Source organism: Cygnus atratus, chromosome 6, assembly GCF_013377495.2.
Source record: "Cygnus atratus isolate AKBS03 ecotype Queensland, Australia chromosome 6, CAtr_DNAZoo_HiC_assembly, whole genome shotgun sequence".
NCBI lineage: Eukaryota > Metazoa > Chordata > Aves > Anseriformes > Anatidae > Cygnus > Cygnus atratus.
In genome coordinates this window covers 11,186,058-11,204,715 of record NC_066367.1, presented here as the reverse complement: position 1 = coordinate 11,204,715, position 18,658 = coordinate 11,186,058, and the positions used below count along the sequence as shown (strand labels likewise).

The 18,658-nt window shown below is 43.7% G+C and overlaps 1 protein-coding gene across 15 annotated transcripts in view; it reads left to right on the top strand.

The window, feature by feature from the left end:
* LOC118258970 (histone deacetylase 4) overlaps positions 1-18,658 on the top strand; it is a 251,621-nt gene that overhangs the window by 24,868 nt on the left and 208,095 nt on the right. For all 15 annotated transcript variants that reach the window (XM_035568171.2, XM_035568120.2, XM_035568146.2 and 12 more), the window contains exon 2: positions 869-1,118. In XM_035568171.2, the coding sequence (XP_035424064.1) occupies positions 1,097-1,118 (22 nt within the window). In that variant the 5' untranslated portion in view covers positions 869-1,096. The remainder of the gene's footprint in view (positions 1-868; positions 1,119-18,658) is intronic.

The window sequence follows — 18,658 nt, the reverse complement described above, 5'->3', positions numbered from 1 at the left end:
TACACATAAAACTCAGCTTTTTAGAAATACTGGATGCTGCTTGGTGTAGTGCCAAAAACCAACAACAACAACAAAACAAACAAAACCGACAACAAACCAACCAAACTCAAACCCTGTCCACCAAAACCTGAACTTCAGGAGACCTTGCAGCAGGTTCCTTGGGTGTAGGTATTGCTGGTTGCATTGGAGATGCCACCTCTGGAGAGGTGAGAATTGCCCTCAGCCAGGATATATCCTACTTGGGTTATATTTTTTGGGTGGGCAGGGGTATGCTAGGTGAGCTGGCTCAGTGTTTTTGCAGTCTTCTTTCTTCCTCTGATATGCAGCTTAAAAATAATCAGGAGTGGTGGATTTTTCCTCAGCACTATGATGTTGCTTCTTAATAAAATGCTGGAGGCTTGGCAGAGGGGGAGTGAAATGGATTGTGTGGGCTTTTTTCCTTCCTGCTCCAAGACCACTTCTTGGCACCGAGGATTTTTTCTTTAGACTTCTTTGGAGAACAGATGCGTGAAGTACAGTTACCACTCATACATATGGCTTTTAAAATATGGAAGCTGTTGGACTGAAGTGGCTTCATATGGTACTGTTGAAGGATCAGAATGCAACATGCAAGTTTGGGGTTTTTAAGACTTGAATGTGTAGTTGAAAAGTTTTTTGGTTTGTTTTTACAAGGTTAAATATTTGCATTTTTACGGTTATTTGAAATTACACCCATAGCTCTGAAAATTACTCTTTCTGCAACATTTGATGCCTAAAATGGTATCCTAGATTAATCTCCTCTTCTGGAAAAATTACGCTATATAGTGTGTAATTTAAATGGTTGTGAATCTTAATTCTCTAAAGCAGACATCCTTTCCTTTTATTGCAGGTTCCCATCTTGAGAACGATTAGAAGATACTCTGCCACCCTATTGGATTATTTTCTATACAGCTCAGCATGTCACTGTGCCCTGGATTTTATAAGGTGGCCATGATTTAATCCCCACTTCCAATTTCTATGTATTGGTGAAGCATTGGAGCTCTTTAGAGCTGCTGTTACTTGTGTGGAAACTGATCTGTCTCAAATCCCTTCTCCAAAGGACTCGACGTTACTAGCAATGAGCTCCCAAAGCCATCCAGGTAAGGACAAAAAACCTTTGAATTCACTAACAACAGCAGAATACCACCGGACTTGGCAAGAAGTGTGCTGTACTTGAACTGCACGATAGCTTGTGTGGGACGAAAAGGCTTTTTGTCCTGTGAACAGGCTTTCTGCTGTGCCTAAATGGTAATCCAGTCCCTCTCCCTGTGCTACTGTTTTCTTTGAAATCAAAACTTTGCACCAAGATGGAAAGTCGAACTGTTACGAAAGTTGAATCAGTTTTGAGGAAATCCTACCTATGTTTCTAATTGCTGCATTACATAGTGCTGAAAGTTCTAGGTGTTTTCTGAGATGTTAACCTGATGCTTAACTTTGTTAAATCTGCACTGGTAAGCCTCATCTGTATGTACTGTTCAGAGGAATGGTCGTGGTTCTATTGGTGAGTCTTCACTGATACTTAAGAAGGAATCTCTTTTGGCTTTTAAAGTACTTTTTAGTAAGAAAGAAGAGTTTTGCTGGAGTTTTTGCTGTTAATTGATCCATATTACTGTTGGCTGTGGGATTATCCCTAATATGTTTTGTAATTTAAGACACGTGATTCATCACTACAAAACTGCACGTTTCTGTCTGTGAAGAGGATCTGTTGGTGCTCAGTTACCTCTTTCTTGCTTACAGTTTTGTCAAACGTGTATTTAGTGTTTCAGGTATCTTTGTGTGAGGCAGTCATTTGTGAGTTTGAGCGTTGGAAGGTGAGTTTTTACAGTGTTCTGATACTCCTGCTTTGACCATTTCAGTTTATGGTTGGAAATAATGACTACTGGAAGTAACTAATTCAGTAATGATGAGGCCCGTGAAATTATTTATCTGTGCTTTTGACAGGTTACTTCTGTGACTTCTGTTTAATCAGTTTTGGGTTAGTAGTCAAATAAGACTGAAGTCCACGTCTCCTTAGATTTAGGGAATTGTGTATTTGTGGGGGAAGGATTTTGTGTGCTTCAGAATGATTTCTAGCAGTGTGTTAGTGGCTGCTAAGGCTGGGAGCAAGAAGCACTGCAGTAAATAGGGATGCTGGAGGTTACAAGCAGTGGTCTTTAAAATTTGACCCATGCAATAAGAACTGAAATGAGTTTACAGGTTTCTGAAATTATCAGCCTTACCGAAAAATAAAAAAAATCTGTAATATAGGAGTCTCTTAGATTTTTGAGGCTTGCTTCTGGTACAGTGGGGAGTTGGGAAACTAGGTACATGCATACAAGTAATGTTCCGCATGTAGGTATTCACCTGTGATGCATTTTCTGCAGTGCAGGGTTTTCCAAGAGGTCACTTCTTCAGTTTTGTGGATAGCTCTTACTTGAATGTGTTCCTCCCTCAAAAATGAGAAACACTGAGGAGCTAGTGGCTTTTTTTCCTCACAGTACTGGGATGGATTGAGCATGTGCTTATGTTAAAAAACAGTAAACAAACCTAATTTAATATAGCTCTATTTAAAGAGCATCTCTCCAGGTATTTTAGAAAGGGAGATGTCATTCCTAGCTGGGCTGCTCTATAGTGGAAGCCCATAGCTTGTCTTCCATTTTTGTCTTGTTTTCCTTTAATTCAAATGCAGCTTTCTTTTTTGTCTTGCTCCTTCTCTTGCCCAAATTCTGTACTGATGATGTACCAGGGAGCCATGTAAGAAGTGCTAATGCAAGAAAGCAAGAAGCTTCTCATGCAAGAAGAGTTCTTGTGGTGTTATAAATCTGTTTGAGTCTCCTTTTTGCAACAAAAATGTTTGAGTGGCTCCTGCTGGGATTGGTGGTCTAATCAGTGCCCAGCTGGGTGGCTCTGGTCATACATGTGTTCTCCTGAGCTGCTGCTCCTAATCCTGCTTGGCCCATTGTCGCAGAAGGGCTTTGGGTGAGGTATGGGTTGGCTCAGTACGACGGGAAGCTGTGACTTCTGTATCAGTGTTTGGTAGAAGGCTTCATGTCTGCAGTAACCCTTGAAGTGAAGGACTTGGGAGAGAAAGTCAATGACCATTGTCAACTGTTTCACTGGATATCACTTAAAGGGTGAAAAACTTCCATAAAATTAAAAAATAAAAAAAAAAAGCCAAGGAAGTGATTTTGTGGTACGTTTACAGAACGTTGTGTTAGATGTGGGCTTTGTATGAAAATATTTACAAACAGTATTAAGTTCTGCAAAGTTTCAGTTCTCATCAAATGCTGTTTAGGAATTCTGTATCTGTGCCCTTCCTAGGCTCTGGGTTCTCATTTTGCTTCTATCTCCAAGGTTCAGATTCTGTGGTGTTTCACGATGACTTTTTATCTCTGGCTCATGCTGTGGTATTCTTAATGCTCGCTTCTCTTTTAGAGTCAGTTTTATAACGTTTGGTGGAAACAGTTTCCAAACCTTGCCAAAGATGACATCTGGGCTTCTCATGTCAGTTATGATAGCTATTTTGATTATATGGCTACAGGTAATTATTGCTAATGATGTGCATTGTTTAAGGGAATGCTCTGGCTTAACTCAAGAGCCTATTAAACTTTGCTTCAGTGGATACAAGCTTTCTTCTCTAATCTTCTCCAAACCTATCACTAATGGGATGTTTTAGGAACAGTGCCATAAAATTGTTGCAGTGTAGATGAATGAAAGTGCTTTTTTTCTCACAAGAGAGCTTTGAAGAGCGAAGAAAAGTTGTATGCTGAAGGCTTCTCACTGAATGGGGTTAAAAATACAGAATATTTGGTCAAGTAAATTACTTGCTTTTGTTCTTTCCCCCCCCCCATCACTGCCATATTTTTTTGTTATAATTTGGAGTAACTTTCCTAAAAGAATACAAAATCTCCTTTGGAGAAGCAGGAATGCCCACCACGGAGAAGTGGATCCTCAGGAACTTCCAGTCTTCCTCACGCCCTAGATGTAGCGTAAAGACTTTGACCTTTTATTCCAATTTTTGCGTTAAGGCGCTCTCCAGTCTTTCAAGCTTTGGGGTGAGATAAGCAGCTCTTGTGAACTTGACTTGTCACAAAAACACACGTGGCTGCGGTAGGTGGCAGAGGGTGGACCTTGCTGGTGAGGAGCAGGAGCAGCAGGCAGGTTGCTGCTGGGGTCCCTCTTGCCGCAAGCACCGGGCGTCCACCTCCGCGTGCAGCCAGCTGCCCTGGAGGGACGGACTCTCTGCAGGTGGTGGTAAGCCTTGTGGGTGCCTGGGCAGGAATGTGAATTATTTGGGGCAGGATGGGTGTGGAGGGGGAGACAAGGCTGGAATCAGACGTGGGGTGGCAGGAGGAAGACGAGGAGGCAGCATAGACCTCGTCAAGACAAAGCGCAGAGGCGTTGCATGCGCCCTTTGGCTTTTGGCAGAGGAGTTGCTGCTTCTTCCAGTGCTGGAATAAAGCTTAAAAAAAAAAAAAAAAACCTGAAATTGTGCTATAAAAGATGGAGTTGCTGCAAAGTATAATTAAGAAAATTAGGCTAATTAAGATAACATTTAGGATTATGACAAAGCTTGGGGGGGCAGGGGCAAGCATGTTTAGTTTCACTGCTTAACCTGCTAGTGTTGCCCACAATTTAAACTTACCTTACGTAACCCGTGGTGCTGATGCCACTCATCTTACCCAGGCTGCCTTGGGTGTGTGTGGTTTTGTGTTTTTTTTCTCCTATTGACCTTAAATGATTTCTTGATGACCCCTTCCCCCCCCTCAATTTTCAGCGGCTTAAGTTTTGCTGTCATGTAGTTCTTTAATCAGTAAAGATTGTTCTACTGATACCAGTTATACATAAAGATTAGTTTAAAAAAAAAAAAAACACAACAAAACACTTAAAGTTAATCACTCAACTGATTTGTATTTGTTTAAAGTTCACAGTCCTTTGTAAAACCTGAAAATCTCCATGTTCAATGAAGCATTTTGTTTATGAAATGTTATCTTACAGGAATTAGCCAGTCTGAATGCAAATGCTATATTCTTTCTTCAGAGCTACTCTTGCGGAGATGCAAATTTTATTTACATTTTGAAGTGCTGAATGTTTGATAATTAGGAATATTGAAATTTAAGAATGATTTGCCTATCTAATACGGAAAAATCTGCAGCAGGATCATTAAAACCAAGAGGAGAGACCAGAGAAGGCAGAAAGCTTCATGATCACAGAACACGAGGAAAATGAGGTAGCAAGTCATGTGCTGTGATTCGCTAGGCTGAGAAGTACTTTTGTACGGCATTTTATCTGCCAAGTGTAAGAAGCCACTCTCCTTTCATATTCCATGGCTCAATGAGGCATGGAAAGCCATTTCATGCACTATACATAAGAGCTTTCCCTGTTAGTCTCTCAAACATTTTGCACCATAAAATAAATATTTTATGCATTCTCTTTTTAAAGATTAAGAAGTTTCTGTGGAGATGCATTTCAAGCTGGCTTTAAATGACACTGACCTACTTTCTGGCAGTAATGAGTCTGTTTCTGTAAGTTATCTGGGGGCAAGAGCATTCTTTCAATAAACATAAGGACTACAGGAGTAATTTCCAGTTCTCCTTTAGCACAGTTGATACGTGGTGGCTGCTGTCTGGAAGAAGATTTGGACACAGCCTATCCCTGCTTGCCTCTACTTGTCTGGTGCTCTATTCACTACGATGGGATTATTCTAGATCGGGCACTCAGGCTCCTACTTAGGAGTAAAACACAAGTAATAGCGAGTATAGGTAGAATAGACTTCGAGGTTGGTTGACAAATAAGCTCAGCAGCAAGATCTGCCAGTAAGAGGTACTCATTGCTGCTTCTGTTCCACATGGGACAAAATAAGCTGTATGGGAGTGTGGTCATGAGGGTGATGATAAATATTGTGACCTAAGGACCTCACCTTGAAGATGCCACCACTTCAGACCTGACTGGTAATTTACTTTTTCCCTTGCATTTGTTTGAGAGCCGTTGGTCAGTCGTAGTCAAGGCTGGCACCCTTACTTCTCTCCTCATGCAGTACTTGTCAGCTTTTTCCTCTCTAAATGCATTGTTGATAAAGTCTGTATTAAGAGAATATTTTTGTTGCTTGGGTTGAGTGTCCTAGGTTGCTTTTAGGAACGGGCTAGTAACTGTGGCTATCCTGTTGGTATTTTATCTGCCCAAGAAAAGGCTTTGGCAGCGATCTTAAATTACAACATATGGAGAAGTTTCTTTAAGGACTGCATGCTATTTTGACAGTGACTGGAGGTAGGAGGTGTTCTGTAAAATCTCCTGTTACAGTAAAGTTGTCAGCTCTGGAAGAAAATTTGAAAGGCATACCAGTGGAAGATTAGACTTCTCATTATGCGAAAGAAGTGGCTGTTTCTTGGTCCTTAGAATGTGTCTCTCTGGGCTTGGTTGTCATTCATGTGAAAAGCAGTGTGATGTGTTGTTGTATAGGATGTGACTTGGAGAAAAGTCCCCGTTTCACCAAACTGCAAAGCAGAAAGGTTCTGTTGATCGTTTAGTTGCTGTGATGGCTGCTGCATGGTGGGAGCTCACAAACTGAGCTATACAAACTACATTAGAGCTCATGAGGAGTCCTGTGATCCAAGCAACACGTGTTGATCCACAGAGACTGTTCTTTTCAGGGAGGTGATGCCAGCCTGCACCAAAAAGCTTTGGCTGGGAGAGCTGAAAACCTTTGCAAGACTGGAACCGGGCACTTAATTTTCTTTCTTCAACTTATGAGTGAAGAAGTACTCCGGCAAGTATTCATATGTATGTGTAAGCTGAGGACATCCTGGATTTCCTCTAAGGGGAGCAGTATCGTTTTGAGGAACCTGACGGTTTTAAGACTGCTACCCTGGAACCTGTGAAGCTTTCACTTTCTGGAGCTTCAAATAGTTGAGACCTTCTGTGCCAGGTTTTTATTGTACCCTCCAACGGAAAGAATTGTTTTGTGCTTCAACTTGGGGTTCAAGTTGAAGTTCCTTCTAGGTCAGCGTCCCTGCTAAGTATGTTCCTCTTGCTTCTATTTTTCCTTTAGATGCAGTTCTTGCACTTTGGAATTCTTTAAAAGCCTGCTTCTAAAGTAGCGTTTTAGCCTGTGATGTATCCTGCGGTGTAAGGATGAGAAGCAGCTGAGAGGGAGATAACTGAATTATTTTGAATGAGGCATAGGATGAGAAAAGGATAGAAAAGAGGTTTCTCTTTTAAAGTCAGATGATAATATTAAAGATAGTCCTTAGCCCCTTGTGTCTCACTTGGAAAGCAGACAGACTTTTTTTCTGTATGCTTACTGTGCTTCTGCTATTCACTTTTGGTCAGCCTTAGTTTGACCCATATCTTCTCATGTATACTTCCTTAAAGTAGATGTGTTACTGGACTGTACCAAGGAGTGTATTCTCAGTATTTATCTTAAATTATTCAGCTTGTCTTAGCGCCAGGCTCTCGCATCGATGAGGCTTGTCTTTGTGCCTTTGCTGTGGGCAGATCAATTAGGACAGTGCTGATCCTGAAGGAACGTTTCAGTCATTCTTGTGACTCTGAAAGTGATTTAAGAGCAGGGGCAGAAAATCCACTTATTTGCAGATGGATGTCAGCCATACATGGCATTTTTCATCCTTTAAGTACAGGAATTTGGCCATCTGACTACCTGTGCTTTGATAGGTGCTGTTTACCCTAACTTCAAAAGAAAAATGTTGCTTTGTTTTGTGAGAGCTCTTGCTCTAAAGATTTTTTTTCTTTGAGAAGGTTTTCATGTTGGTTGGGAGGGAGAAGGGTGAAGAAAAAACTGCTGTGCAGTATGTTGCCGTTGTATCTCGTATTACTGTTCCTCCTTTTTGTTGTTTTCTTCTTGAGCTGTGGTACTTGCTTTCTTTTTCTTTGTCCATTGGCACGTTCCTGTATGGTGCTGGCTGGGCAGGGGCCACGCTGCAGTGACTTCGTGCAAGGAGAAACAGGTGAGTGAATCTCTGTTAGTGCCTTTGACTTGTTGATCAGTGAGAAAAGGGGTATACGTTTAATTCTTCCTCTAAGGAAAATAATATTAGTATATCAGGAGATCTTTAAAAAAAAAAATAATTGTTTTTATAACTAAACAAAATACCGTTGTTTCATCAATTACTGGGAGAACTACTGGGAAAACCAGATGCTTTCCAGGCAATGCCCTTGTTTGCTTTGAAATACTGGACAGACTCATGGTACTGTCGTGGTTTGGCTCAATGATGCTTGATAGATTGATGTTCTGAAATGTTGAAGCAAATTTTCAGCCTTTCAAAAGGATGAAGCTGATATTAAACTTTGCAGCTACTGGAATCTGAATTACCTACAGGAAAATATTCATATGGGCTTTTTTGAGATGCTACTGTCTCCTTGTAATCTATTTCAAACTGAACTAGATCAAGATTACTTAATGTCTTCTTTCAAACAAAAAAAAAGAAGTGTGCTGACTGTGACTATTTAGGGATTCGTCTTGAATTTCAAGCATGATTCAAGCTTAATTTTTAATGCTTAAAACCCAGCTAGGTAGCCTGGAAGAGCCTGTCAGAGCACGACATGGTTCAGCAGCGCCCTGGGAGGCAGATGTCAGCCTGTGGACCTGATACCGTGGCCGCTGCCTGGCTGAAGGGGCAGCAGAGGCTCTGGCAGGGAACCCACAGAGCAGACTGGGCCTTTCCAGTGTTTGCTTCCAGCCTGTGTACCTCCGCTGTGGCTCCATCAGAGCTGTCCTGCAGGCTGGAGGTGTGAGGCCTTGGTGCCCTCTGCGAGGATGGCTGGGCCTGGCCAGCCCATGGGCCTCTGGCTGCAGGGCCTGAGGAAGGTACCTGGGCAAGCCTGTGGCAGTGCTGTTAATTACCCTCTTGAGCTGTTAATTACCCTCTTGAGATCTCTTTGGGAGTGGTAAAGCTGAATTTCTCAGTCCTGTTTCTGTCATCTGTTCAGCTGCTTTTTGGGGGCTGTTTAAGCTTCAGCATTTGCAGGGAATTTGTCTCCCTCCACAGTAACTGGCGAGAGTGGGCACCACTTCACAGCATGAAAATTGATGTCCTTGGGGGTCTGCTTCCTCTTGCTGAATGAGGAGTGGAGCAGTGGCATCTGAGCTCTTTGGTGCAAGCATTGGAGCTGGGTGCTTATGGAGATTTAAAAAAAAAAAAAAAAAAGGCAAAAAAAAAAACAACAACAAGCTTTCCATTGGTGCTGCTGGTATCATTTTGGTTGTGCCAAGGTCTGAAGAATACTCAGCACTGAAAAAATCTTCCTCTGTGTATTGATACTTGCAGCTGACTTGAATGTGAGGATTTTAGCAGTGCCATCGACTCCTCCACTAGATACTCCTGACCATGGGCAAGGTAGAGTTGCTTGCAGTGGACAGAACTTGTGGAAAATCTCAGCACTGCAGCTGCAGTCTGTGGTAGGGCTGGGACCAGGATGTTGGAGGAATGACAGATGGATTCAAAGAAATCATTTAAAAAAAAAAATCAATCCTTACCCTTTCACTATTCAAGAATCTATGTACTCATTCTGTTTGTAGCTGTTATGTTGCCAAACCACATAAATAGCTTTACAGGGAAAATTGTAATAGGAGTGAGGTCTAGTCTGTGAGCTTTGAACTGCTAGCCTTGGCTTCAGGTAACCATTTTGTCCTGAAAGGCTGCTGCTGTAGTCATGTAACCCCATCAGGTTTTGTGTAATAACAAGATGTATGAGCCTTGGGGTGAGGGGGGAGTGGGGCTTGATGCCTGTCTAAGCAGTTTACTCGTTGCATTGTGTATGTTGATTTTTTTTTTTTATGGTATTGCTGTCCATGAACTACTGTGTAATGACTGTTTGCTCTCAGGTTTCACTTTCTAATCAATAGACCAAGATCAATGCAGTTATTTGTATATGTGGTCTCTTTAGATATCCAGCTAGTCAGGCTGGGTGCTGCTGGGATAGGTAATGCCACCCTCAGTTGCCTTACTTGCTGAGAGATGAGAGGACAGCAATTTTTTTTTACTGCTGTAAAGTTGGTCCAGTTTTTTTGATCAATTAACAATTCTTCAGGCAGAGAAACCTTGCAGCTCAATAAGATGCACTTAAACTAAGAAAGCACAAAGATGATCCATTGAGACAGATTTTTAAAATTCTGTTTGTGTTTAAATCGTGCAATTTAAGGATAAACAGACTTTTTCACTCCTTTAACTGTGACCTTTGTTTTATGCTGGATATGAAAAGAAACATCTTAGTTTAAAACTTTTCCATGGTAGTGTGCTTCTGCTCTATAAAATGCCTGAGCTGCTCTTGTGGAGAAAGGTAAAAGCCTGAGCTAGACCAAGCTGATAGTCTTTCTCTTCGCTGGTCAAAAAATAACCCAGAATGATAAAAAGTCCAGAGCCCTTAAACCAAACTCTATTAGTCCATCCAAGTCCATCCTTGACTTGTCACTTCAGGAGAAAGTCAAAAACTTCTAAATACTTCGTTCTGAGCAAGGTGTCCCTGGTCTCATACAACCTTTGCCAGGAGAAGGCATGCAATCCTTACAGTTTAGCAAACCAAGAAGAAGGGCTTAGGCATCTGTTCCCTGCTGACAGCAAGTATCTGATTAGCATTAGATTTTTTTTCTTTCCAGCAGGTGGAAGGCCTGTTCTGCAGGCTTGTAACTCTTGACAGGTTTATCATGAAGGCTTCTTGGCAGGTAGGGGTGATGCTGCTCATTCAGTCTGCATTCAAGATTCTGGCTTTTTTCCTTTAAAACGTGGCTTTGTGCAGTAGCTGTTTCAAATAGATCATGGGACTCTTCCTTTGTTTTGCTTCTTAGCATCCAGAATTGCAGCAGGTAGAACCCTCGCAGGGTCAGTATACTTTAATTGTTACCTCTGCTTCCACCAAAATATATTTGAGGTGATATGAGCAAACGTAGCATCAGTTTATATTCGCAGAGGATCAGGAAGACTCCAAACTAATCTCATGTTGCTTTTTTCATGAGGAGGGGTGTGCATAATGTTTCTGTCCAGTCACTGGGTTCTGCTGTCTTACACTGGCTTTCTAACGGAGCAGCTGTGTAAGAGTTGTGCTTCTAACTTTTTTCAGTTGCGTTTGTCATGCAAGACCTCAGCTTGTTTTTTTTTTTTAGCAGTTGACCAAATCACTTTCTCACTGGGTGCTTAAGGAGAATTCCTCCTCCTCCACTGATTAATTTCTGGCATGGAGCATGAAATAGCTCTTGCGTCAATAAGTCGTCACAACCTTTGCTTGTCTCTGTCAGCGTAAATACGGTTGGACTCTAACATGCCCCAAAGTAGGCCAGAGGTTGCTAATTTTGCAGCTGCAAAGGGGCTGAGTCCAAAAGAGAGCTGCGGGATGCGTGTGTTTGGTGGGATACCAGAGCTGCGGCAGTTCAGGTTGCACATTGGGCACACTCTGCCACCTCTCCTCTCTGCGCTGTTCTTTTTTTAGTTTCTGGAATTACAATACATTTTTTAAATATAAATTGTATGGTAACAGTCCTAACAGGAGTGTGTTTTTAGGTACATTTGTGTTTAGTTACTAGAACAAATGTGGTCACTTTTACAACTATGGCCAAGCCAAGTGTCTTTCTGGTTATACCCCAATTGCTCGGGTTCTGTTTGAATTACTTACGAAAAGCAGATTTGCCAGCCTGCGTGGCCCTGGTACTTGAGGCTTTGCTGATTTTCTTTGGTGAACTGCGGTGTTGCTCAGACTTGCTTGCCTCCTGCTGCCCAGGTATATACCAGTTGTTTCACAGACAGACTGCTGCGGTCCTCTGCTCCACGGCTGCCTGCGGATCATCGCTCTGGAGATGCCGTCGGGCTCAGGACAGTGCCTGCAGCAGCGTAAGACTGTGCCTGCTTCGTGCTCCCCACCTCTGTGTGGACCACTGGGTGAGCTGAGACCTTGCTCTCCTCCATTGCCTTTAGTCTCTTGGGAAGGCTTGCTTTTCAGATCGTTCCTCATGCTGCCTTTTTCTGCTGTTAACTCTGCAAAGCAAAACTACTGTTTGCTTTTGTCAGGGAGAATATGGATACCATTACCAAGAAGAATGGGATGTTTTGGGATAATTGATCAAAGTAATTAGGTAATAGCTACTTAATCTTTAGAGGGTTCCAGCAATTAGATGGAAGAAACTTCCTACAAAGCCATTTGCTTGAAAAACTCTCATTGTGCAAATCAGGTGCTGAATGCTTCCAGAAATGGACGGTGAGAAACCTGGTAAATAACTTTGCAGCTTTTAAAGACAGGTTAGAGCTTAATTTTCAGGAAGTGTAGTGACTGCATTTGTTAGCTGAGACGTAAGAAAACCGGAGTTTTACTGCAAGGATGACAGCATATTTCAGGTACTCCAGTCACTGATACTGTTTTTTTAAATTATAGCTGAATGGAAAAACAAATGCTTTTTTTTTAGTTGCTTTTCTAATAGCAAAAGCAATGCAAAGTGAAGTGGGAGTGAAGTAAAGTCCTCCTCTGCAGCAAGCTTACTATCACTAGTAACCAGTGTGTAGTGCGTGCGATGTTGCTGTGCCCCCTGGGACACGCTGTGGTGGTGGCAGAGTGGCACAGGCTGTGCCACTTGGCATGTGAGCCGCCGTGGAAGCCTGCAGCTTGGCGTTGGCATGGCAGTGGCTAATGAAGTGATGCTGCTTTGCTGGAGTAGCTTGATCCTTGAAAGCCGTCCATAGTTCACTGATAAAAAGTAAAGCAGAAAAGGAGCAAAATGAAACAGGGAGACACGTGAAAACCTAGAGCAGCAATGACTTAATACTATGAAATGTCCTGTTGATTAAGGCACGCTAAAGAAATGTGTGTAAGTGATGGACTTAGATGTAAAGAAATGCTTTTCCCCCCATCGCAGAGTAGCTGCAGCCTGACGCTTCAGACACAGGCTTCTTTCTGTGTCTGGATTCTCGGAGAGAGGCTTGAGGGAGCTGCTGAAGAGTCTGAAACGATGCATGTACAGCTGTTTGTCAGCACGAATCGGAGCTTGGGGTAAAGGCTGCCAGTTTGCTGAGACTACAGCAGCTTCTCCTGAAAGAATGCACTGATTTGAATTAAAAGGAAAAAAAAGTCTCTTCAGTCTTTCTGGAAGCATCTTCCTTCTCCTGCTTGGATCACTGTGCCAATGCCTCAGAGCTCCCCTACCGGTAGATTTGGCACCGAGGAGACCAGAGGAGTTGCGCAGACTTGATGGAACAAATGGCATTAGAAATATTAAGAATATTCCTAAAGCTTACAATAATTATTTATTTTTTAATTCTCTTGATCTGTATCTAAATAAAAACAAAACCTGCTGGTGGAGTGATGGAGGAAAATTCTTAGAAATACCATTCCCAATGAAGGTTTTAGATGTTATTTCACCAATTTTGCGAAGCCAGCTGCTATCAAACCAACTGTTTCTTATTTAACTTTCTGAAAAGTTGTTTGTCCTTTAAAAACCAATCTGTTGGTCCTGATGCATATGCCAACCTACTGCAGGCATGCGTAAGCCTGAAAGGGCAGGCCTATGTATGATTTGTATCTATAAACACTTTCAGTGATATAATCCATGTCTATTTGATGAGAAAGCTGTCCACTTGCAGTTCATTTTCCTTGCCAGAAAGGAAAGTGTGGCTTGTTCTCAGTCTGAAGTAGGGATTTGACAAGCTCTCTGTTTTTTAGTACAGGATCCTTCATCTTGTGCCAAGTTTTGGAGTAGATGTCTCCCCTTCCCCTTCCTCCTCCTCTCTTTAGTTGTAAGCTAAATATTCATAAGGATATTTACATGTTTTGGTCAAGCTTAACACATAATCTGTGCAGAGCATCTTTTTCCCGTTAAAGCTTGAGGTTTGAGAACTAAAGTATTTTTTTTTAATATTTCCTGGTGTAGTTTGTTTATTCCTACATCAGAGGTGGGTGTCGTGGTGCCGGCGAAGCCACAAGATGATGATGATGATGATGACTGCAGGAGAAGGCACTGTGGCTGGCTTGACAGCTGCCTGCCCGTACCTGTGTTGGCGCGCAGAGCGTGTTTGCCCGTCATGCTTTTGTTGTAAAGTCAGCTGGTGTTGTTTATGCTTTTGTGCCATTCTTCTTGTGAGAGTCTGTGCCTAGCCTGGATTTGAGGATTTTGGCAGAAAGTGACTGTTCAGGAGTGTATGATGCTGTTAGACAGTAACAAGGCTGTTTTGAGTTGGCTCAAGGATGTAGGGCTGTGTATTCATGTGTGCATATGTATTTATACGTGTGCGTGTGTGCCTATCTTAACTCTCCTTTGGTTGCTAAATCTGTAGTTTGACATTTTTTGTGTGTGGAAGGAGAACGTGGGGCCATTTTTGGTTTCAAATACCGGCTTTTCAGTGGGTACGGGTCAGCTCCTGTTTGTTAGTGTGTGTGATGCTGCGGTCTGGCCACGTGTCTCTGTCCAGGCTCCTCCTGTATGAACTGGGGAAAATTATTCTTTAGGCCTGCCTTTGGCTCTGGGCTGTGCTTTTCTGTGGCCTTGCAATGCCGGAGGCCTAGGAAGCCTGATGTTGGGTCTGGGTGTCTGACGTACCTGTAAGCAAACTGAGCTTTGCTGTGGTGTTGGGTGCATGGTGAGCAATGCCGGGCGAAGGGCAGTTAATTACAAAGGGAATGGGAGCTTCCTAACTGCTGAGTAAAGCCAGCCATGTGTTAAATCAAGGTGTGCTCTCCCCTTCCGTTTCCCTGGTCACTGAAGAGCTGGAGAGTAAATACGAGCGTAACTCAGGCAGGGAGATGGAGTGGCCATTTCTCTCGTCCCTGGGGCATCCAGCACGCCGACACCACCAGCGATGGCATCGCCGCCTGCACGGAGCACAGCAGGATGCACCTAGCAGCACTTTTGTAGATGCTTGGTTTTGGCCAGCTGGACATCATCTAGGCAAACGTCAGTGTTGGTAAGAGTAAGACTGGATGAGCAAGTTGAGGAGACTGGATGGGCTCAGGGCGCAGACGCTGCCTAGCCAGCAAGTCAGTGATGAGTTTGCTCTGCGTGTGCCGGTACCAGAGTTGGGGCGATGGCAGCTGAGCAGATGCTTTCGTTCACAGGCAGCCCTCGCCTGCCTTGCTGTTGTCCCATTAATGGGCAGCAGCCCCTGATCAGCAGTGAGCTGTACTGAGCGTGGGATGAAGCAGCCCATGTGTTGGTGGGGACTTTGAGCAGGACCCAGGGGCCCCTGCATCCTGAAACCGTACCAGTTTTCCTCCTCCTGGAAGAAACGGTAAGATAGCTTCAGACGGGCTCTAAAATCCCTTTGTTGCTGCTTATTTTGGGTTATATTTTGCTGTTTTTCTGTCAAAACTGCTTTCTTTCTGAGAAGCCGATTGGAGAATATTCACTCAGGAGCCGTCAGTTTTAAGAGCTGGATCGCTTTAGGTGCGAAGCCCCAGTCAGCGCGCTGGGCTGCGGAGCTGTAGGAGATGCCCTGCCTGCTGGTGAGCTGGGAGCAGGGCTGGCGTGAAGGAGTTTGTTTGTGATGCCTCGCTTGGGTTTCTGAGCTCCGGAAGAGTACGGATCTCTACAGAAAGAGCAAATAATGGAAATAATTTTATATTTAATTTTACAAGGAAATAATGATGCTTGTAGCTGATTTAGACATGTGCATAGGGTGGCTTTAGCAAGGAAAAGGATCAGATGTAGTTGTGTTGAAAGTACTCTTGTGCTAGAAACTTTTTTCTCTTAAAATAAGTAAATTGAATGTAGGACTATTTCTCTTGAACTACACTATTTTTTTTCCTAATATCTTACAGTGGAAATGTTTCACACCAGAAAGGTGTGTGTAGTGTTTTGAAACTGTCATGAGATCGTGACTGACTTTTATTTTGAAAGAGGCAGAACGCTCGGTATTCGCTTTCTTCATGTTTTTTTTTTTTTTTTTTACTGTTTTCTTGCACGGCTGCGTTTTCATCATGTCTGCTGGCTTGTTTGCTTTTGTCCACTTGCTAGTTGTTGCTAACATCCTGGTTAGTACACTTTTTGTATTGGTAAATTTAAGTGATTTATCAGCTTAGTTCCAGTCCCCCCCCCCCCCCTTTTTTTTTAACCATTCTGCCACCTCCAAGATGTTAATTTTGCTGACTAACTGGTGTGTAGACAGCGTTGTGCACAGGGAAGCTGCGCAGAGGAGACCTCGGACTGGGGTGCTTCTCCCAAATCAAAGCTGGCAGAGTCTGCTGGACATTGTCACTGCTTGCCTCTGCCTGCCAGCTGATTCCCCGGCTGTAATAAGAAAATTACTGACTTGGAGCTTCCACCTAGCTCATGCTTCAGATGTGTTCAGGGGTATTTGAGCTGCAAGGCTCTTAAACACGACTAAAGCAGGCAGCCCTGCCTCTGGTAGCGAGTGCTGTGCTGCCTGCACCACCACTGGTCTCCAAATTGTTTCAACTTGAGCCTTTTTTAGACACCGAGAAAATAAACTGCCGTGCGGGTTTTTTTCCCGGTCCTGGACTTGTGAAATGCCACTGCGGACCTCTTTCCAGGATAACAACCACTGAAACATCTAATTATGGATCAGTCTCTCGTTCCAAGCATCACATGCTCATAAGGCTTTCTGATATGTTGCACAGATTTTTCAAACCACTGACCTTTGCAGAGTGCCCTTGGCTGTGCCAGCAGAGAGCACGCTGGCAGCTTAAAGATGTTTTGTCTGGCATTTGAGCAGAGCTGAAAACTTACTGCTGGTGGAAACAGATGAGAGGGCAGAAAATGCAATGCGTGCTGAGGCTTTGGATGTCGAGCGCTGTCTGACGGTGAGCGGCGGTGGCAGTTTGTTGTTCCGCGTTGAAAGGTGACATTAATGGTGAAAGCTCTGGGGGCGGAACGCAGGTCAGACGGTAATCCCAGCAGCTCTGTTGTCAGCAGTGGTTTGCAGGCCACGTGCAGCCCTTTATTAATTGCGCTGCCTTATAAACGAGCGGTTGCGCACAGCCGTGCGCGCACGACTCTGCAAAGCTGCTGCGCCGTGGCAGAGCAGCCAGATGTCACAACTCGCTCCCGATTGCTCTCACCAGGTAGAGCTACGGGAGGAAAACACCTACAGCTTTGGAAGACACAATAGCTGAGTGGAGGGAGCTGGGGGTGATGTGTGTGAAGGATATGTGATTTGTGATGCTGGAGGCTCAAGGCAAAAATAGTATCGTTTATAATAGTAGAAGTGAAGACTTCTGCACTACGCCTTTGCATTCTGCCAGCCTGTAATGAATGGAGGAGTAGTTTGCTTACAGATGACATGCAGGAATGAATAAGCACTTGAAATCTTGGTGCTGAAGAAACAGCTTTTTCATTTTGGCCTCTGAGAAAGTCAGAGCCATGTAGCTCCTTTTCTCACGTTGCCTCATGCTGCTTTAAATAAAAATGTCGTGAAGCATAAAATTAAGACTCTCTCTGCAGCCTTCGATCTCCCTGCAGAGTTCACTGTTCTGCGCTTGGCATGCTCGAGGACTTGTTATGACTATGGCTGTGTGCTGATTTTTTTGAGAGGATCCCTTAGCTGACTGTTTTTCTCCCCCCCCATCAGCTGGAGGAGGTGTTCAAAGAACAATCCAGAGCTTTGAACTCCTTCACCAGCTATAAAGATCTCATCCGTACGGGCTCGGGGATGGTGTAGGCACGGTGTCTTACTCAGAGCGAGTTAAGGTAGTGCGAGCAAGCCTTCAGCTGGAGGAGAGCTGAAAGGAGTTAAATCAGGTGTTAGTTCATCACGCTGAAATGTGGAGCTGTTCCTCCCTTTGGTCACCAGGTGGTCGCCCTCTTGCTGGTGTGATGGCTGCCCTGAGAATATGTTGCAGGTCTCTGTCTGGAGCGTGCGTGTTCACGGCGCTGAAAGCTGGACCCATTGTGGCTTTTGCGGTCCAAATGGTGGCTGGTGTGCACGCAGCTTGCTTCGCTGGCACAGCCTGGTAAGAGCTGGTTGCTGTTTTTTTTCCTAGCCCAATTACTTACCCAATTACAAATTTCGCCTTGCCTAACTACTGAAGAAGGAGGCTAACTTTGAGTTACACTGCCAACCACCGTGCTGCCTTAGATTTGTAAGAGAGCTATTGCAGTTGTGTTGTTTTAGGCATGCAACACAACCCCAACATGCGTTAATAGATGAACATCTGAAGATCTTTTGAAGGCAAAATGGAAGAGCAAGCATACTAATTCAGATGCTTCTGGAGAAACAGCAGGGCAGGGGCAGCTGAGGGCAGGTACAAGCTATGTGCTGGAGGAGGGAGCTGCCTTCTCCTGCAGTCTCATCTGAGCAGCACTGGTGCTGTTAGAGCAGCTCTGTCTGCTTCATGCTGCTCGCCGCCCTGCTCAGGGCTGATCTCTCTGTGCTTGGTTTTCACATAACTTCCTTAGGACACCTTAAATATCTTAGTATTTGATTTGATGATGTTTTGTTATGGGAGGTGGCGTCGCTTTTTCCTTTTCCTCGTTTCCCCCCCCCCTTCTCTCTCGCCCTAAGCTGCTGCTGCTTCAAGTAATTCTTCCTGAGCTTCCTAGGAACACGATCCAGTGGGGAAAAGTTCAGAGGGAAAAGCTCCTCATGGTAAGAAGTTGAACACGCTTGTCTTTCTGTTGTAAGATTAATACTGTTAATTGCTTGCTTGTTGCTTAATGACAAGCCAGTTAAGACATGGCCAGAAGTGATTCTCTTTCACCAGCACAATATTCTTT